Source organism: Amphibalanus amphitrite, unplaced genomic scaffold (assembly GCF_019059575.1).
Source record: "Amphibalanus amphitrite isolate SeventyFive unplaced genomic scaffold, NRLGWU_Aamphi_draft 000459F_arrow, whole genome shotgun sequence".
NCBI lineage: Eukaryota > Metazoa > Arthropoda > Thecostraca > Balanomorpha > Balanidae > Amphibalanus > Amphibalanus amphitrite.
Genome location: NW_024881953.1, coordinates 174,269 through 189,558, shown reverse-complemented (window position 1 = coordinate 189,558; position 15,290 = coordinate 174,269). Strand labels below are relative to the sequence as shown.

General features: G+C 50.1%; 1 protein-coding gene across 2 annotated transcripts in view; it reads right to left on the bottom strand.

The window, feature by feature from the left end:
- LOC122391880 (rap guanine nucleotide exchange factor 4-like) overlaps positions 1-15,290 on the bottom strand; it is a 75,633-nt gene that overhangs the window by 10,487 nt on the left and 49,856 nt on the right. For both annotated transcript variants that reach the window (XM_043386193.1, XM_043386192.1), the window contains 6 exons: positions 14,132-15,081; positions 11,844-12,072; positions 10,684-10,870; positions 10,255-10,400; positions 8,317-8,461; positions 7,030-7,203 (listed from right to left, as the gene is read on the bottom strand). In XM_043386193.1, the coding sequence (XP_043242128.1) occupies positions 7,030-7,203; positions 8,317-8,461; positions 10,255-10,400; positions 10,684-10,870; positions 11,844-12,072; positions 14,132-15,081 (1,831 nt within the window). The remainder of the gene's footprint in view (positions 1-7,029; positions 7,204-8,316; positions 8,462-10,254; positions 10,401-10,683; positions 10,871-11,843; positions 12,073-14,131; positions 15,082-15,290) is intronic.

Below are 15,290 nucleotides of genomic sequence, written 5' to 3'. Positions count from 1 at the left end.
GGCATTCGAAAGGTCTCTACGAGACCCTCCCAAATCACTCTTAAGATTTTAAGATTGAGGTCAACTTTCGGGTCAAGGTCAGGTCAAAGGTCAAATTCTGGGGTTTTGCATGATTAGGCTTACGGGGAGCGGAATCGATAGCTGCTGCTCGAAACTCACCAAAAATGACCTCAAAGACCTAGTGAAGGTAGCATGTGCGTATAGGGGTCATACTAAGTACGGGTCAAGGTCAGGTCAGGTCACGAAGGTCACGGTTTTCACTTTCTGCCACATGGGCGTGCGACACATGTTTTATGGCTTATTTTTCACGCCGAATCCGATGGTAATGGTTATATGTGACCCCAAGTCAATGTGCTGGTGATAAGTGTGCATTGAAAGCATAAAAAATCGTTTATACCTACCATACATAACTAAACGAGGGCTAAGAAAAAAGTCAATTTTTCAACTTTTTATTTTTGACATAAAAATGCACTTTACTAGACGAGCTTTGTCCCAGGAATCTAGTGGTGCCATTTGTTTTCACATGCGATGCTCAGAAGTGCCTCTAATTCACGAAAATGCTTATGACGTCATCATGCCCTATGCATGTTGGAGCTATTTTTTACAATTTGGGGGTCAAAAATCAAGATAGAAAGTTGAAATTTGGGACATCTTATGTTTTCATAGAGCTCTATAACATATACTCCGTTTTTTTTTTAATTCTCAAAATTTTGGATTTTATTAGCTATTTTCCAAAAAATAGTTTTTTGAATTTTTAGGGGTGAAAAACGCATTTTCTGGAAAATCAGAGAGAGCCATTTTAAAGAACTCGTTGAGCTGCGTCTATTCATGTTCTTAATTTGCAATTTGCTTAAAAGCTCGATTTTTGGCGATTTTTTAAACATTTACCACTTTTTGACTGGAAACGCCATGTAGTTACATCACTAAAATCGATATATCTAAAAAAAATTGGAAAATTTTCTTAAAAATTGCACAGGAGACGTCAAATTGATGGGGGAGAAGGTATGCCAAGTTAAAGTTTTTAGCGTAAACGGTTCATGAGTTATTCAAGAAAAACGGAGCGGGGGGGGGTCGGATCCGACCCCCCCCCAGGCGGTCGCGGGTTAATCATCATCACGCATTGTAGTTCGAAATAATAATGATATGCTGTTCAATATTTCCACAAATCTAAAAAATGAAAACGAAAATAAAACAAAAAAGCTTAACATTTTTTTGCTAACTGTACTCAATGATGTAACTGTTATATTAATGTTTCGATAATTTTGCTGAGCTGAAACCAAACTGCTGAAACTGCTGAAACTGTATGGTGAACTACTGAACAGAAACTGACATCTTAATTTTCATCAAACGTCCAGACGATTATATATTCAGCTCAACGTGCTCGTTTCAATTCAAAATTCATGGCAAAATGACGTTTATAGGGCTCATGGTAACCTCCCTCAAGTGATCGTAATGATACATAATTCAGCGTATGGAGATGTAGGTTGGAAAATATATAGAAAGCTGGGGAAAGGAAAGGAAGAGAGATTAAGAAGAAGAGAAGGAAGAGTGAGATAGAGAGAGGAAAGCAGGAAGAGAGAGAGAGAGAGAGAGAGAGAGAGAGAGAGAGAGAGAGAGAGAGAAAGAGAGAGAGAGAGAGAAAGAGAGAGAGAGAGAGAGAGAGAGAGAGAGAGAGAGAGAGAGAGAGAGAGAGAGAGAGAGAGAGAGAGAGAGAGAGAGAGAGAGAGAGAAAGAGTAATAGGGACCAGTAAACGGAGCGGGCAGAGGGTCGTCGACTCGGAGCAGACATGTAATAAGCCGTGACGGTCCGGCCGGCCAGCTATATATGTCCGGCTGATTGCCGCCTCCGTCACCGGCAAACTGCTGCTGCTGTACGTAATAATCACCCGTAGCCCGTCAAGGGTCGGTCAGGTGTGTCAGTATGACGTCATCGGTCGGTCAGGTGTGCTCCGACCGGTGTGACCTCATAGGTCAGAAAGGTGTTCTCTAACTATGTAGATTGTAGAGTTCTGACCGGCTGCCGGCGAACGGTGACCCAGCCGTACCACTAGGTCACGCGAGTTTCCGAAAGTTAGACACGTGGATAGAATGGGACGAAACTGGCAAAATTGATTTAATAAATAAATAGGTTTGATTGCTTGGGATCAATGCATTGATCTGCCACACGTCCCGTCAACACTAAAGTTTGAGGCTGATATCAAAGTGTCAGAGCGCTAGCGACCAGTCAGTTAAGTACATGTTTTTATTCAAGCCGGCTCCACTTGACATATTGGTTGCAAGTTCATTGATTGTACGTTATTATCTCCGTTTGACAAACAGTAAATGGGTCAAGGTGTCTTGGTGGGGATGAGAGCTTATCGTGAGAAGTAAAATTATTAAAATTTAAATGATTGAATGCCGCCTTCCCAGTCCGTGCTGAACGGTTAAATGTTCTACATCTTTTCAGGTTCCAACAGTATTCAATTATCATCCATCAACTGATGAATTACCTCTCCGATCTTGTAAGTACTTTTGGCTGTAATCCCTCCCAGGCCAGCACAAAAACTGTGACGAGCCGAAAAACTGCGGAAACTGAGGTCGATGTGAGGCACTTACGGGCCGAGCACCAAGGCCCGCAAATTATGGTAAGCGTGTTTTCGTTGTAGCTACATGTCTGATCTATTTGCCTGCTTTTGAACTAAAATGTATGTACATACAGACGCTTCTGCAGCCGTCAGAGAGCGCTTTACGTAAAGAAATGCATTTCCAGTTTAATGAAATGTTATTTCTTGTCTTATGCGCGCTGGTGCGTACACTAAAAACATATTTTCGTCGAAAGCGACAAAGATAGTACGCACTTTAAAACTTCTCGACATGCTACGTGTGACAGTTCAGCGCGAACAGCGGCCCAACTGCTGCGGAACGTGGCAGAGCGAGCGGTGGGCCGCGGCAGAAAAGCCGAGAGCATTCCCCAGAGAGAGGGCTGTCAGTGTCAGTTCTGTGATCACAGGCGCGTGCACTCGGCAACAAAGCAGCGGCTCTGGCCGAGCCTGCCTCACCAGCCAGATCACAGACCTCAGAGCGCTCACAGACCTCAGAGCGCTCACAGACCTCAGAGCGCTCACATACCTCAGAGCGCTCATAGACCTCAGAGTGGCTCACAGACCCCAGAGCAGCTCACAGACCTCAGAGCGCTCACATACCTCAGAGCGCTCATAGACCTCAGAGCGCTCATATACCTCAGAGCGGCTCACAGACCTCAGAGCGCTCACATACCTCAGAGCGCTCACAGACCTCAGAGCGCTCACATACCTCAGAGCGCTCACATACCTCAGAGCGCTCACATACCTCAGAGCGCGCCAGAACTTAGAGCGCTCACAGACCTCAGAGGCAACAGGCCGGACAGCATTAGGCGACTTCCGTCTCACTAATTGACTCACAAACCTCAGATAATCGACTGGCGTTATACACCTTTTACCTACAGACTTCCGTCTTATCAATCGGCTCAAAGACCTCATAGAGCGCATCTGGCGGGATGGTAAAACAGACTTTGGTCTTGCGAACTGGCCCACAGGCTTCACAGAAGCACTGAACACTGAACAGGATCATATGCAAAAGTGGACATCCGTGCCACTAGTCGGCTCGCTGACTATGCAGAGGCACTAGACTCTGGACACTATAGGCTGACTTATATAAACCGGTTCGGTAAACTTTGAGGCATTGGTCGACTTATATCTCAATCACCAGTTTACAGGCCATTTCTAAAATGCCTCCGAAACGGTCAACCTGAGCAAGCCAAAATACACTCGGGTATAACACGAAATGTAGGCAAAATTTAATCAAGTTTCGACGAGTTAAGACAGTTTTCTTGGCCTGAAATGATGTCGAATTTCCAACCAGCTCAGTAGCAGAGGTCGGTATAAATAATAAATATTACCTCTCAAAATTAATGCCTGTTCGAAGACACGAGAAAAACATGCCATCAGCTGGAAAGAAAAGTCTCAAAAGAGGATCTGTTAAAAAAAAACTAGCGACAAAGCAATAGGATCCGTGAGACACACTGATATTGCTGAGACCGTCATCCAGTAGCCAGCACAGTAGTCAGCACGCACAGGCTTGACTACTGGCACGCGAATCACTCCAACCAGCTAGCTCGTCTGTACCATAAAGTTCAGCTGTGACACGATGTATGCTAACATTGTTTTTCAAGTGAAAACATTTTTAACAGGTCCGCAGGGCGCAGGTCCTTATAAGACTGAAATTGTGGAGGCATGATTACCTTGCACTACGCAACGGGATGGGAGCTCGTTGCTCCATACATCTACGTCAAAGGCTTCCTCTAGTTTTTTTTCAGAGACTTCTTTGAACTGCAGGAGGCATCGTTTACTCAGAAACTACATGTAGTTTAACAAAGCACGGATGCCACAATAACGCATATGAGCCTCCTCGGAGAACAAACCTAACAATGCCGGTTGATGCAGGCTGCGTGGCAGAAAGGAGTCCGCTATTGGGTCGGGACCGTTTCAATAGAGTTTACTTACCCTTGCCTTTCAAAACCAGCCCTCAGTGTTCTGGAGCCCTTGTATTGCGTTGTTACGTCATATGAACGGACCAGGCATCTGAATGCTACAATGGGCGTAGCATCAATGAAATGCAGGCATTTCCTTATGGTGCTCCCCCGAGGAACACTGCTGCCTGAATGGTCCGGGGTCGAAGGGTTTCAGCAAATGTTATGCATTACGGGCGCACGAGGTAGACGCAATATTGCAAGCATTCGTCTTCATGTATAGGCACTGTACCAGCCTTCAAGTCCCAGCCTAACTAGCGCGCTGTCTAAGCCTTGCAAATACTCGACCGAAGTCACATTGCCATCTTGTCAACTCCAGCGGCACTCGAGTCTCGGGCTCCGTACACGGGCGAATGGCACAGTCCTTCGAGCATTTCTGGACGAGTGGGCCCGACGACAGGCCGTTCGGCGGCGAGCGTTTCTCTCTCTCCGCGCGAGCGCTCTCCGTGGTGTGCAGTTAACGATAAGAGTCAGCTCACAGCCGACAGCCCGGTACAGACCGGTCGACACTGCATATGCCGGCCGGCCCCGGGCACAAACAAACGAGCCGCCTCGGGAAATCAGTCGCGCCGTAGGCACTGTCTGGTTACCGGCACACGGGGCCGGACAGGCTGCGGACGGCACCATATACGGCGGAATATGTACTGCAAAAGGACCGGACGGCGAAGATACAGAGAGGTAAAAATAGAGGTGATAGTGAGCAATTGGTGCCTTGTCGGTATTGTAATATGTATGTTGATTATTCTGTGGGGTGAATAAATGAGTCCAAATTAAAAATGAACCAAAATTATCAAACAGTTTTTCGGCTTGGAGACCGCTTAGGGCCCTAGTAGTAGTCACACTTTCCAATGCAAAAGAGGGAGGCTTATGTCAAGAGATCTCATCTGAAGACATAAGAACTAAACCAAATTAAAACAAAGTAGAGGGCCCTGCCAATTTATAAACAAGATTTTAGCTCAGCTAACAAAATCCATAAGTAGAACGAGCATCTCCCTCAGGTTCACTGACAGCCAGTGCCCCGAAACTGCACAAAAACTCTTATTAACCCTATTAGTGGCAGGCTCCTGGCTACCCCCTATTAGTGGCAGGGGGGGGGGCTGTTTACGACCCCCCCTTGATATCTCGAGATCTAACGGGCCGATTTTCAAAATTCAAACGGCATTCGATTTCGCTCAACGTGATCTACATTTCTAAAAAATAAAAATTAAAAAATGTCAATAGGGGGGGGGGGGGTAGAGGGGGGTAAAAACGTGCAAATTGCAGATACATTTTAGACTGTTTATCACGGCCAGGTTTCTGAACCAATCTTAACGCAACTTTTGCGGATCGATAGAGAATGAACCAGGAATTCACATGGATCCTAAAAATATGCATTTTCAAAAATCATAGGCGGATACAGATCATTGAGATTGGGGGTACACAAAAAGTATAGTAAATAAGGTTTTTGTTGGTACTGTTTCTAAAAAGGGTGGTAATGGTCTTGTTATGTTACAATTTTCTTATGAGAGAACGACTATAATTGTATTGGTCATGCATAGGCGGTGTCAGGGCACCTATGTTGGGAGGTAAAACATAACCCCCCTTTTTGGACGCCTGGATCCGCCTATTATAGCAAAAACGTGTCAAAAGAGGATGCACAATAACTGTATATGTTATCACATAATACCTTTCATTCACTGTTCGTAAAACTGGTGCAGCATCGTGATCTTCGCCCAAATGACTCGCTTCACGAATAGGACCCCCCAATTCCCAGTGCTCTGGAGCCGCCCCTGGTAAAGTTATGAACTTGAAATTTTCAGGGAATGTGCCCAATTTAGTTTTAGGAAAAGTCAGAAAATTTCAGCATCGTAGCTTCAGCGGTTTCGGAGATATTCCCGAAAAACCTGAGGGGTGGATAAAAACAACCCCCCCCCCTGCCACTAATAGGGTTAAGTCATTGGGGAGGGCTGGCAAGTCCCCGGTATGCGTCATTCGCGACAACAATACACTGATCTGAAGATCTAATCTATTCTAGACAAGTCCAAGAAGTGTAACGCTGCCGCTACAGGGCAGGAGAATCAAATTAATTGATCGTCGTAGCCAGCTGCGGTGTCATCAGACCTAGATCGTGGGTTATGGTGTCCACATATAGTAATTGCGAAAACGTCCTAGTCCGACGGGAAAATACCGAAGGCGTGTCGTCGGTGCATCCAGAGCTGCGGCTATACCACCGGAAGGCATTTTATTCGAATATGTCTGCAAGGAGTGTAAAACCGGTAAGCCACGGAGTCGTTTTACTGATAGTGATCACATATCGACATGAAAATAACGTCTTTAAGATCACTAGGACAAATTTGATTGCTCTATTCGCGAGAAGCATTGATGCCAACTTAGGGACGTGAATCGCTTGCCAGTTGAATATGCGATGCCAAAGGAATCTCAGTGTCTTTACCAGCATAACTAAATCCGCTCGCTCAAAGAGCGTTCAGAGATGAGTTACTCACTTGAACTGGGCAGTGGTGCCGGGCTCTGCCAGTTTTTCCAGCACGAGGACGTCCTTGCCGTGCTCCTTGAGGCGCACCGTGTTGGCCTCGACGTCGCGCAGGATGCGGTTAAAGTCCTCCTTGTCCACCCGTAGGAAGAAGCAGCTGTCCTCGCGGCAGACGATCGTCGCCGCCCTGCCGGTAACTCGGAGCTCAGCTGGGGTCGCAACTTCAGACGCAACTACTAACTCGGACTCAGGGTCGAGTTGACTGCGAATTGGATTGAATTTATAACCGAAACCAATCCAAATCAACTACATAAGCAATTCTGAAATATCCACTTACAGGAATTAAAAAGAGGCATATCTACCTGCTACACTGAGGCGAGGCGAGATCCAATCGATATAACTGAGGGCAAATGATTTAGATTCATACCGAGGCCTCAGAACATGTTTACACTTATCCGAACTTCTGCTAACTTAAAATTTGCGCCTGCATCCCTTTTAGCTCTGGGTAGCAACCAGACCTAGAATTGGCTGTAGACTCGCATGCCTGAGGATTGGCTCATACCTAGAAAGGAGTTCAGACTCGACACCTGTAATTGGATGGGAAAACGAACAGGCTGGTTTCGCGAGTATACTTTATGGCAAACTTCCATGGGCTAAATTGATGTTATTCATGCTTTAAGTTTGCAGCCGCGAGCAGGAGCGGCGCTTTGTTCCTTCTGCATCAATTCAAAGTAACTGAGCCATGAAACATTGGCTAGTATGGTGTTCTGAACAGACGCTGCCGCTGGCCAGGTCACCGGGCAGCGCCGTAGGGGAAACCCGGAGCCCACGGAGCGGCGCCCGTCCGCAACTCGACGATCGACGTGGGTGTTGGTTGTTGTTAGAGTATGAAGTTTGTGTTTTGTTAGAGGCACAGCTGCTGTGTTTGGGGCGCTGAGTTCGTTCCCCGGATGCCTCAGGGATGGAAGGTCAAGTCTTCTTATGGCAGAGATCCGGTTGCAGTCGCCCTTATCATGTTCACGGTATAGACCGATCGAGGCAGCTCTTGACATCACGACACTGGGTGGTGCGACCGAGGACTTATTTTGAGCATGTCAACGGGAAACGTTGCCAGCTTCTGAGAGTCGTTCCCATTTCTTACATATTCAACATTCCTACATGGTTTCATGTTTGTTGACAGATCCAACACTCGGTCAGTACTCCTCTTAGGACCCCCCGAAGACGTCAGGTCCACCAGGGGGCGTCATTCATGGGCGTCAGACTCACCTAGGGGCGTCATTCATATGGGCGTCGGACTCACCTGGGGGCGTCGTTGATGAGCGCCAGGTTACCGAAGTCGTCTCCGTCGCTGAGCGTGGTCACTGTGCCCTTGCCGTGGATGACCACGTTGACCGATCCACGCAAGATGATGTACCAGGACTGGCCCTCGTCGCCCTGATGGAACACTGCCGGCAGGGAAAAGCCCCGTTATCCTCGTGAAGAACAAACGAGTCTGGGCCTGGCAGGAACGAATGACGTTCTTCAATGAGTTGGGACGGGCAGAAAAGGAGTGGCTTCATCAGCCGACAACCTGGAGGCGTTGTCAGTCTAAACGAAGTCCCCGATGCTCATAATTTATTGAGAGAACCTTGCAAAATGTATGGAAAGCCTCGTTATAATGACTGAGAGTTCCGATAATTTCGAAGTGTGTGTGTGTGTGTGTTTTTATTAGGCCGGATATGAGGGGCTGTCATAAGAAATATGGCTTCAGAAATATGTTAAATTTACCTTTGCTTAAGGGGAAGTAATTTTACGACAAGGCCTCTTACGGCCATCCATCGACGCGCCACCTCAATGACCCAGCGTTCCGGACATGACCCCGGTCGACTGGCGCGCGTTACTAGTGATCGATGTGCTGAAGCCACCTCTAAACTGCTCCGTCATTGGACCAATAACGCCCCACCCGTCACCGGGTCTCTTATTGGGAATACGTATGTGTTCCGTGGTCTCCTGGTAGTTGCCAGGGCCCTAGATCGGACATTGCACGGAAGCCACGGTAGCTCGGAGGGCCGGGTAGGTTAGGTTAGTCGGTAGGGTGATTTGGAACAGTGACAGCTTGGTGAATACTTGAGTGGTAACTGCAATTAGTCATTGACTGTGCGGGCCGGACAGGGCTGATTCAGAAGACCTCGCCGCTCCATTGATGCACCCGTGATTTATACGGCCGGTATTACATTATTAACCGAGCCATAACACGACTGGCGCCAGGCCCGGTGGCCCAACAATCGATCACCAGACTCGATTACAGCAGCAACCAACGAGCCTCGGGCACGAAAACAGCCACCCCAAGGAGCCAGGCCCGTGCCACGACTTTCAGTAATGTCAAAAGTTACGAGCCGAGCTTTTATTGGAATTTATTGCATTTTGCGCCTCCGTCCTCTCCTTCTCTCTTTCACCTGCTCCCTCTCTCTTTTCCTCTACTCTGACTCCCTCTCCTGCAATCTCCCAGTTTTTTTTTCGATGTATCTCTCCCAGCTGTATAGTTTTGATCCTATTGCTAAGGGCCATATGTAAGCCACACCATTGTCGGTTACCAGTAATTCACTATGTGAAAATGATGCTTAGGTGAATGTATGTGATGCCAGCTCACGTAACTGCTGTTACGTAAGATGGATTATAAACGGCCCGGAGCAAGCACGCGTTCTCGGTCATGAATTCCCATAATTACCGTCCAGTTTCATCGTACTCGTAATGTAAGTAGTCTCCATTACCTGAGCAAAAACGTAGTGTGGTGTGGTGTCTATTCCGGCGTACTACGCCTATTCTTATGGTCTTGTCACTAGTGTAGGTGCACATGACCTTTGGCGGGTATGCATATATGTTTCATAAGCGGATGCAGACACGGGAGGCGGAGGCCGATAAATTGTGACGATCGTGTTGAGGTGGGACGGAGTCCGCTGGGAAAATGACAGACGTGAATACAAGGCGAGGACGGACGTTATAGTATTCTTGCTGCAATACGTGCAGTGCATCACGATATACAAAACCATATATCGTGTGAGATGGCGAAAGTAAGTTATCGCATCCGGCAGCATTTGAGCTGGTGATAACCCAAAGGTGACGTGCAATAGTGTACTGTGCAAAAAAAAGAGTGTTTGCGGTAATTACGGAAATGAATAGTTATGAATAAAAACAAAAAAATAACAATGCTGTTATAGATATCAAGACAGCGACCTTATGACCCTCTGACGCTACTCACAGACGGTCCCGGCCTTGAGGTGCGACTCGAACACAATGACGCCGGCCAGCTCGCGTTTCACAGAGTTGGTGAGGTGGGAGAGCGCCCGGATGTGCATCAGCTCCTCGTAGACCATTTCCAGGTCCTCTGCCGTCCGCTGGTTGGACCTGTCCAGTGTCCAGATATATCGCCGGTTATTCATTCGATTTTACGTCTCATCAGTCGGTCATCATATGGGGTAAGGTGCATCTAAACTAGGTACAAACGTACACTCAAGTAAACTCAGCTCAGCAACTGCGTTTCAAACGAGAGTCGTCAAAGATGCACAAGCCACCAGCGTCATCAAAAGATCAGTCACAGTTCAGTCATTCATAATGTGCACAGTATGGACAGGTTCCACTCACGGTTTTGCAGTAATGACACCGTTTTCAGGCTGTAAAGTCCACTCACGGTTTTCGCAGTATGAGTCGGATCAGGGCGTCGGGCGCGCGTCTCTGCAGGGTGGCCAGCGCCGAGGGCAGGCGCGCCTCGGCCTCTCGCCGCTCCGAGGAGGTGGGGTTCATCGAGCCCATCACATCCACGTCGTCTCGGAACCGGTAGAAGAGGTACTTGTCGCGGAACGGGTGCTCCCGGGTCACTGCAGGAGAGGAGGAAGGGGTCAGAAGCGCCCCAACACAGAGACCAGATGGAGAAGCGAGGACAGTCGCAACGCTGTGTCGACGTCGACAAACGAAAGTAATAGTTAACAGTGCATCGACAAAAAAATATATTAGAAGTGACATTTCGGTCTGTCCCAACTAAAACGACAGAGCCTGAGTTTACAGGAGAATAAAACAATGTCCTTCGTATAGGTAAAAAAGCGACTTTTCGGCTTTACACTTCGTAACCCAACCGTCATAACATGTACCCATGAGGTTCAGTGGTTCACACTTCGCAGTAACGTGAGGTGATTGCATGCCCCAATGTCCCTTCTGATCGTTTCCTCGGGCATCCCCAGCACCAATACATCAGCAGCGCCATTGGCCGGCCCTCAGGCGGTGGTGCAGACGGCACATGGCCGTCAACTATTCAGCCCCTGTGTGGCCACGAACCAGCAATAAAACAACAAAACGAGCGACGAGCACGGCGTCTGCCAGTTACGACGGAGAGACATGGTCTGACCTCAGGACCAGTCGAACCCCACTGCCCTCCCAGGGCGTCCCCTGGCATCCCCTGATGTCGCTCAGCTACCTATGGATAATTTCGTCAGCTCTACATATTCAAGAAGCCACATTAGCGTAACCAAAGTGATCAGGGACTCAACTTAGCGGGTAACTTAATATTACATCATCAATTCCGATATGCATAAGCCACGGCAAACAGTGCGCTCCCAACGGCGCTTAGCATTACGAGAGAATGAGAGAGCAACAGAGAGAAAAAAATAAAAAAACGAGGAAAAGCGAGAGGATAAGAGAAGAGAGAGAGAGAGAGAGAGAGAGAGAGAGAGAGAGAGAGAGAGAGAGAGAGAGAGAGAGAGAGAGAGAGAGAGAGAGAGAGAGAGATGGGAAAAAGAGAAAAGAACGAGAGGACCGGCAGCGGTCGGCTCCTGCACGTGCTGCCGGGCAGCTCACCGTGTGAGATGAGTCCCTCCTCGAGCATGACCTGCCAGACAGCGGTCGCCTGCTGCCGGCTGCGGACGCCGGCCGACAACTGCATCAGCCAGTCGACCATCTCGGTGCCGACCATACAGCGTCGGAAGGTGTGCAGCCGGTACTTTCTGTCGCGCACCAGCTGCGGACAGCGGACCAGCAGCAGGGTGCGCAGCGTGCGGCCGACCTCCACCAGCTCCTCACTGGGCTCCTGTAGGAGAGAGAGAGAGAGAGAGAGGGGAGGTCAGACCAGCAGCGTGCGGCCGACCTCCACCAGCTCCTCACTGGGCTCCTGTAGGAGGGGAGGGGGGAGGTCAGACCAGCAGTGTGTGGCCGACCTCCACCAGCTCCTCACTGGGCTCCTGTAGGGGGGGGGAGGTCAGACCAGCAGCGTGCGGCCCACCTCCACCAGCTCCTCACTGGGCTCCTGTAGGAGAGAGGGGGGAGGTCAGACCAGCAGCGTGCGGCCGACCTCCACCAGCTCCTCACTGGGCTCCTGTAGGGGGGGGGGGAGGTCAGACCAGCAGCGTGCGGCCCACCTCCACCAGCTCCTCACTGGGCTCCTGTAGGAGAGAGGGGGGAGGTCAGACCAGCAGCGTGCGGCCGACCTCCACCAGCTCCTCACTGGGCTCCTGTAGGGGGGGGGGGAGGTCAGACCAGCAGTGTGCGGCCCACTTCCACCAGCTCCTCACTGGGCTCCTGTAGGGGGGGGGGGTGAGGTCAGACCAGCAGCATGCGCCCGACCTCCACCACTCACTGGGCTCCTGTAGACGGAGGGTGGGGGGGGGGGGCAGACCAGCAGCGTGCTGCCGACCTCCACCAGCTCCTCGCTGGGTCCCTGTGTGCGGGGGGGGGGGATGAAGAGGTAAGAGGGACATCAGAGGGGGCGTTCCCACCAGCAGGGTGTGCAGGGCGAGTTCTGGTACAGTCAATTCCTTTCTAAATTCCTCACGATGCCTTGGGGGAGGGGAGGGAGGGGAGTGCAAACAGACATGAAACAATCAGCAAAGAGTGTCGTCATGGCTACGTCCAGGCTAGATATACAGTGTCACTCCGTATTCAGTCGCTACATTTACCACGCTACAATTTTCGCCAGCCATTTTCACTAATTGTATTCCGGTTTTCACTTTCAACTTAAATGCACCTGAGCGAAATGTATCTCTTGCAACAGTACTTACCCCTTCCTACTGAAGCCAGGTATTTCACGGAAAAAGCTGTTACATTATTCACGGTCACCTTGAACTCGTGTTTGGAGCGGAGAAGACCGACAACTTGCTCAGAGACTTGGACAATAGCGCAACTTGGCGCCTGTGTAAATTGGAGAGGCTGAACACTTCAGCTTCAAGGGGCTCATTTCGACACGGCACGGCTCGTGGGTCGGCCCCGTTTCACGCGCAGTGTCCAAGTCGAGACGGGCAGCAGTCGGCCCTGAACCACTCGTCTGATAGACATATAGCTTATGAGTTATGGTCTCTGCAAACTATTCTTTTCTACTGAAAGAGAATATACCCAAAGTCTCACTTACCACCTCACTTTTCAGTTATCACTTTGGTCAGCTAATCGATCTCATTCAATCCAAAATCTAAATTATAATTATGTTCTTTAATGTCGGGAATTCTCAAAACAAAAGTTATCTATAAAAGCAAAAGTTAAAACGTCTGTATCATTTGTACCCAAGGTGCATCACCTGTTAATTATAAGAAATACTACCTCTGATAGTTTTGCATGTCACATCCGCCGGCCGACCAGAAAAGACCATTTAGAGCTCGATGGGTGGGTAGTGTACTAATGTCAATGCGTATTACCAACCAATGGGTTTAAAGCGACGGAAATTAAATTAGAGTAACACCATCAGCACTAAGAGCACTGAAGACGACAATGAGATTTGTCTATTGGTGCAGCTGAAATGGACTGAAGTTTTGCGACTTGCACCAAGGAAAAATACAGGCGTCGTCCAAAAGGTGCATTGTTTATGTTTGATGACTTTGTACGGTGTGCTATTCTTTAAAGCCGTATCCCAACGATGAAGATTGCCGTCTTAACGTTTTAATGTCGACGCCGAATAAATACGAGTATGAAGCGAGTAACAATAATAAAAACATCGCAAAAGGCGCAGCTAAATTATGCAGCAACTAATTGAACTTGAATTAAATCAAATTCACTGACACGCACCACGGTCATGTGCAGCTGCTCATTCAGTGAAATGCTGCTCACTCATCTGCTCAGTTGCTCTCCCATCTGAACAGGCGGCTGTTCAGCTGTTCACTCACCTGCACCAGCGGCTGGGCGGCCAGCAGTGAGTGCGGCAGCTTCGGACGGGGAACGGTCTCCTCAGGACTGGGCGTTAGCGAGCGCCGCGGGCTCAGACAGGGCTCCGGCGCCTGGCCCTCGCTCTCCGGGCGATGGCTCTCCATCTCCGGGCGATGGCTCTCCCTCTCCGGGCGCTGACTGTCCCTCTCCGGGAGCTGGTGGTCCCTCTCCGGGCGATGGCTCTCCCTCTCCGGGCGCTGGGCGCTCTTCTCCGGGCCTTGGCTGCTTCTCTCTGACCCCTGACTGTCCCTCTCCTGACCATTGCAGTCTCTTTCCGGCTCGTGACTGTTTCTCCGAGAACCCTGGCCATCCCTCTGAGGACCCAGTCCGTTCCTCTGGAGACTCTGGCCGTCCTTCTGGGGACTCTGGTCGTCCTTCTCTGAGCCCTGACCGTTTCTCTCCGGCGGCGTCGGACAGTCCGGCTCCGGTTCCGGCTCCGGCGACTGGCTGAGTCCGTCGGCCGGCTCCCGCGGCTGGTGGATCGGCGGCGGCTCGGACCGCAGACCGTTCCCGTTGGTGTCTGCCCCTGTCGGAGGGTCGCGGGGTCTCGCTGAGCTCGGTCGGACCGGCGGAGGACTCTGACGGGATGTCGGCAGGCTGCAGCTGGCGAGGGATGCCCGCCGCTGGTCGCGCTGCTCCCGGTGAGGAGCCTCCAGCGAGGGCTCGGCGTAGTGGCGGGATCCCGGACTGGGGCTGGGGGAGCGCGGCAGCTGCCGGCGGCGCGGTGGGCTCGGCTGCGGGCTCGGGGAGCGGGCTCGCGCGCGTCTCGCCGCCGGAGTGCCGTGACAGGAGGAGCAGGGCGACACCAGCTCACGGCCCGAGATGCGGGGAGAGGAGGTGCGCCGGGGCCCGGGCGAGCTGCCGCCGCTGGAGCGCCGCTCATCCAGCGCCGAGCCGCCGCCCGTGATCACTGGAACACAGACAGGATACCCGCCGTCAGACAGAGTGGAGAGTAAACACGGCATAATGTAGGCGCTCAGAAGTCTTAAAAGCTTTCCGTTTCATCTGGTTCATTGCTAAAATTGGCGCAAATGTTAAACAAACTTTACCACTGAGATTCAGAATTCTGTACACTTTACCTAACGTTCGAGCTGCTAGCATTTCACTAGCAAGCGGAGT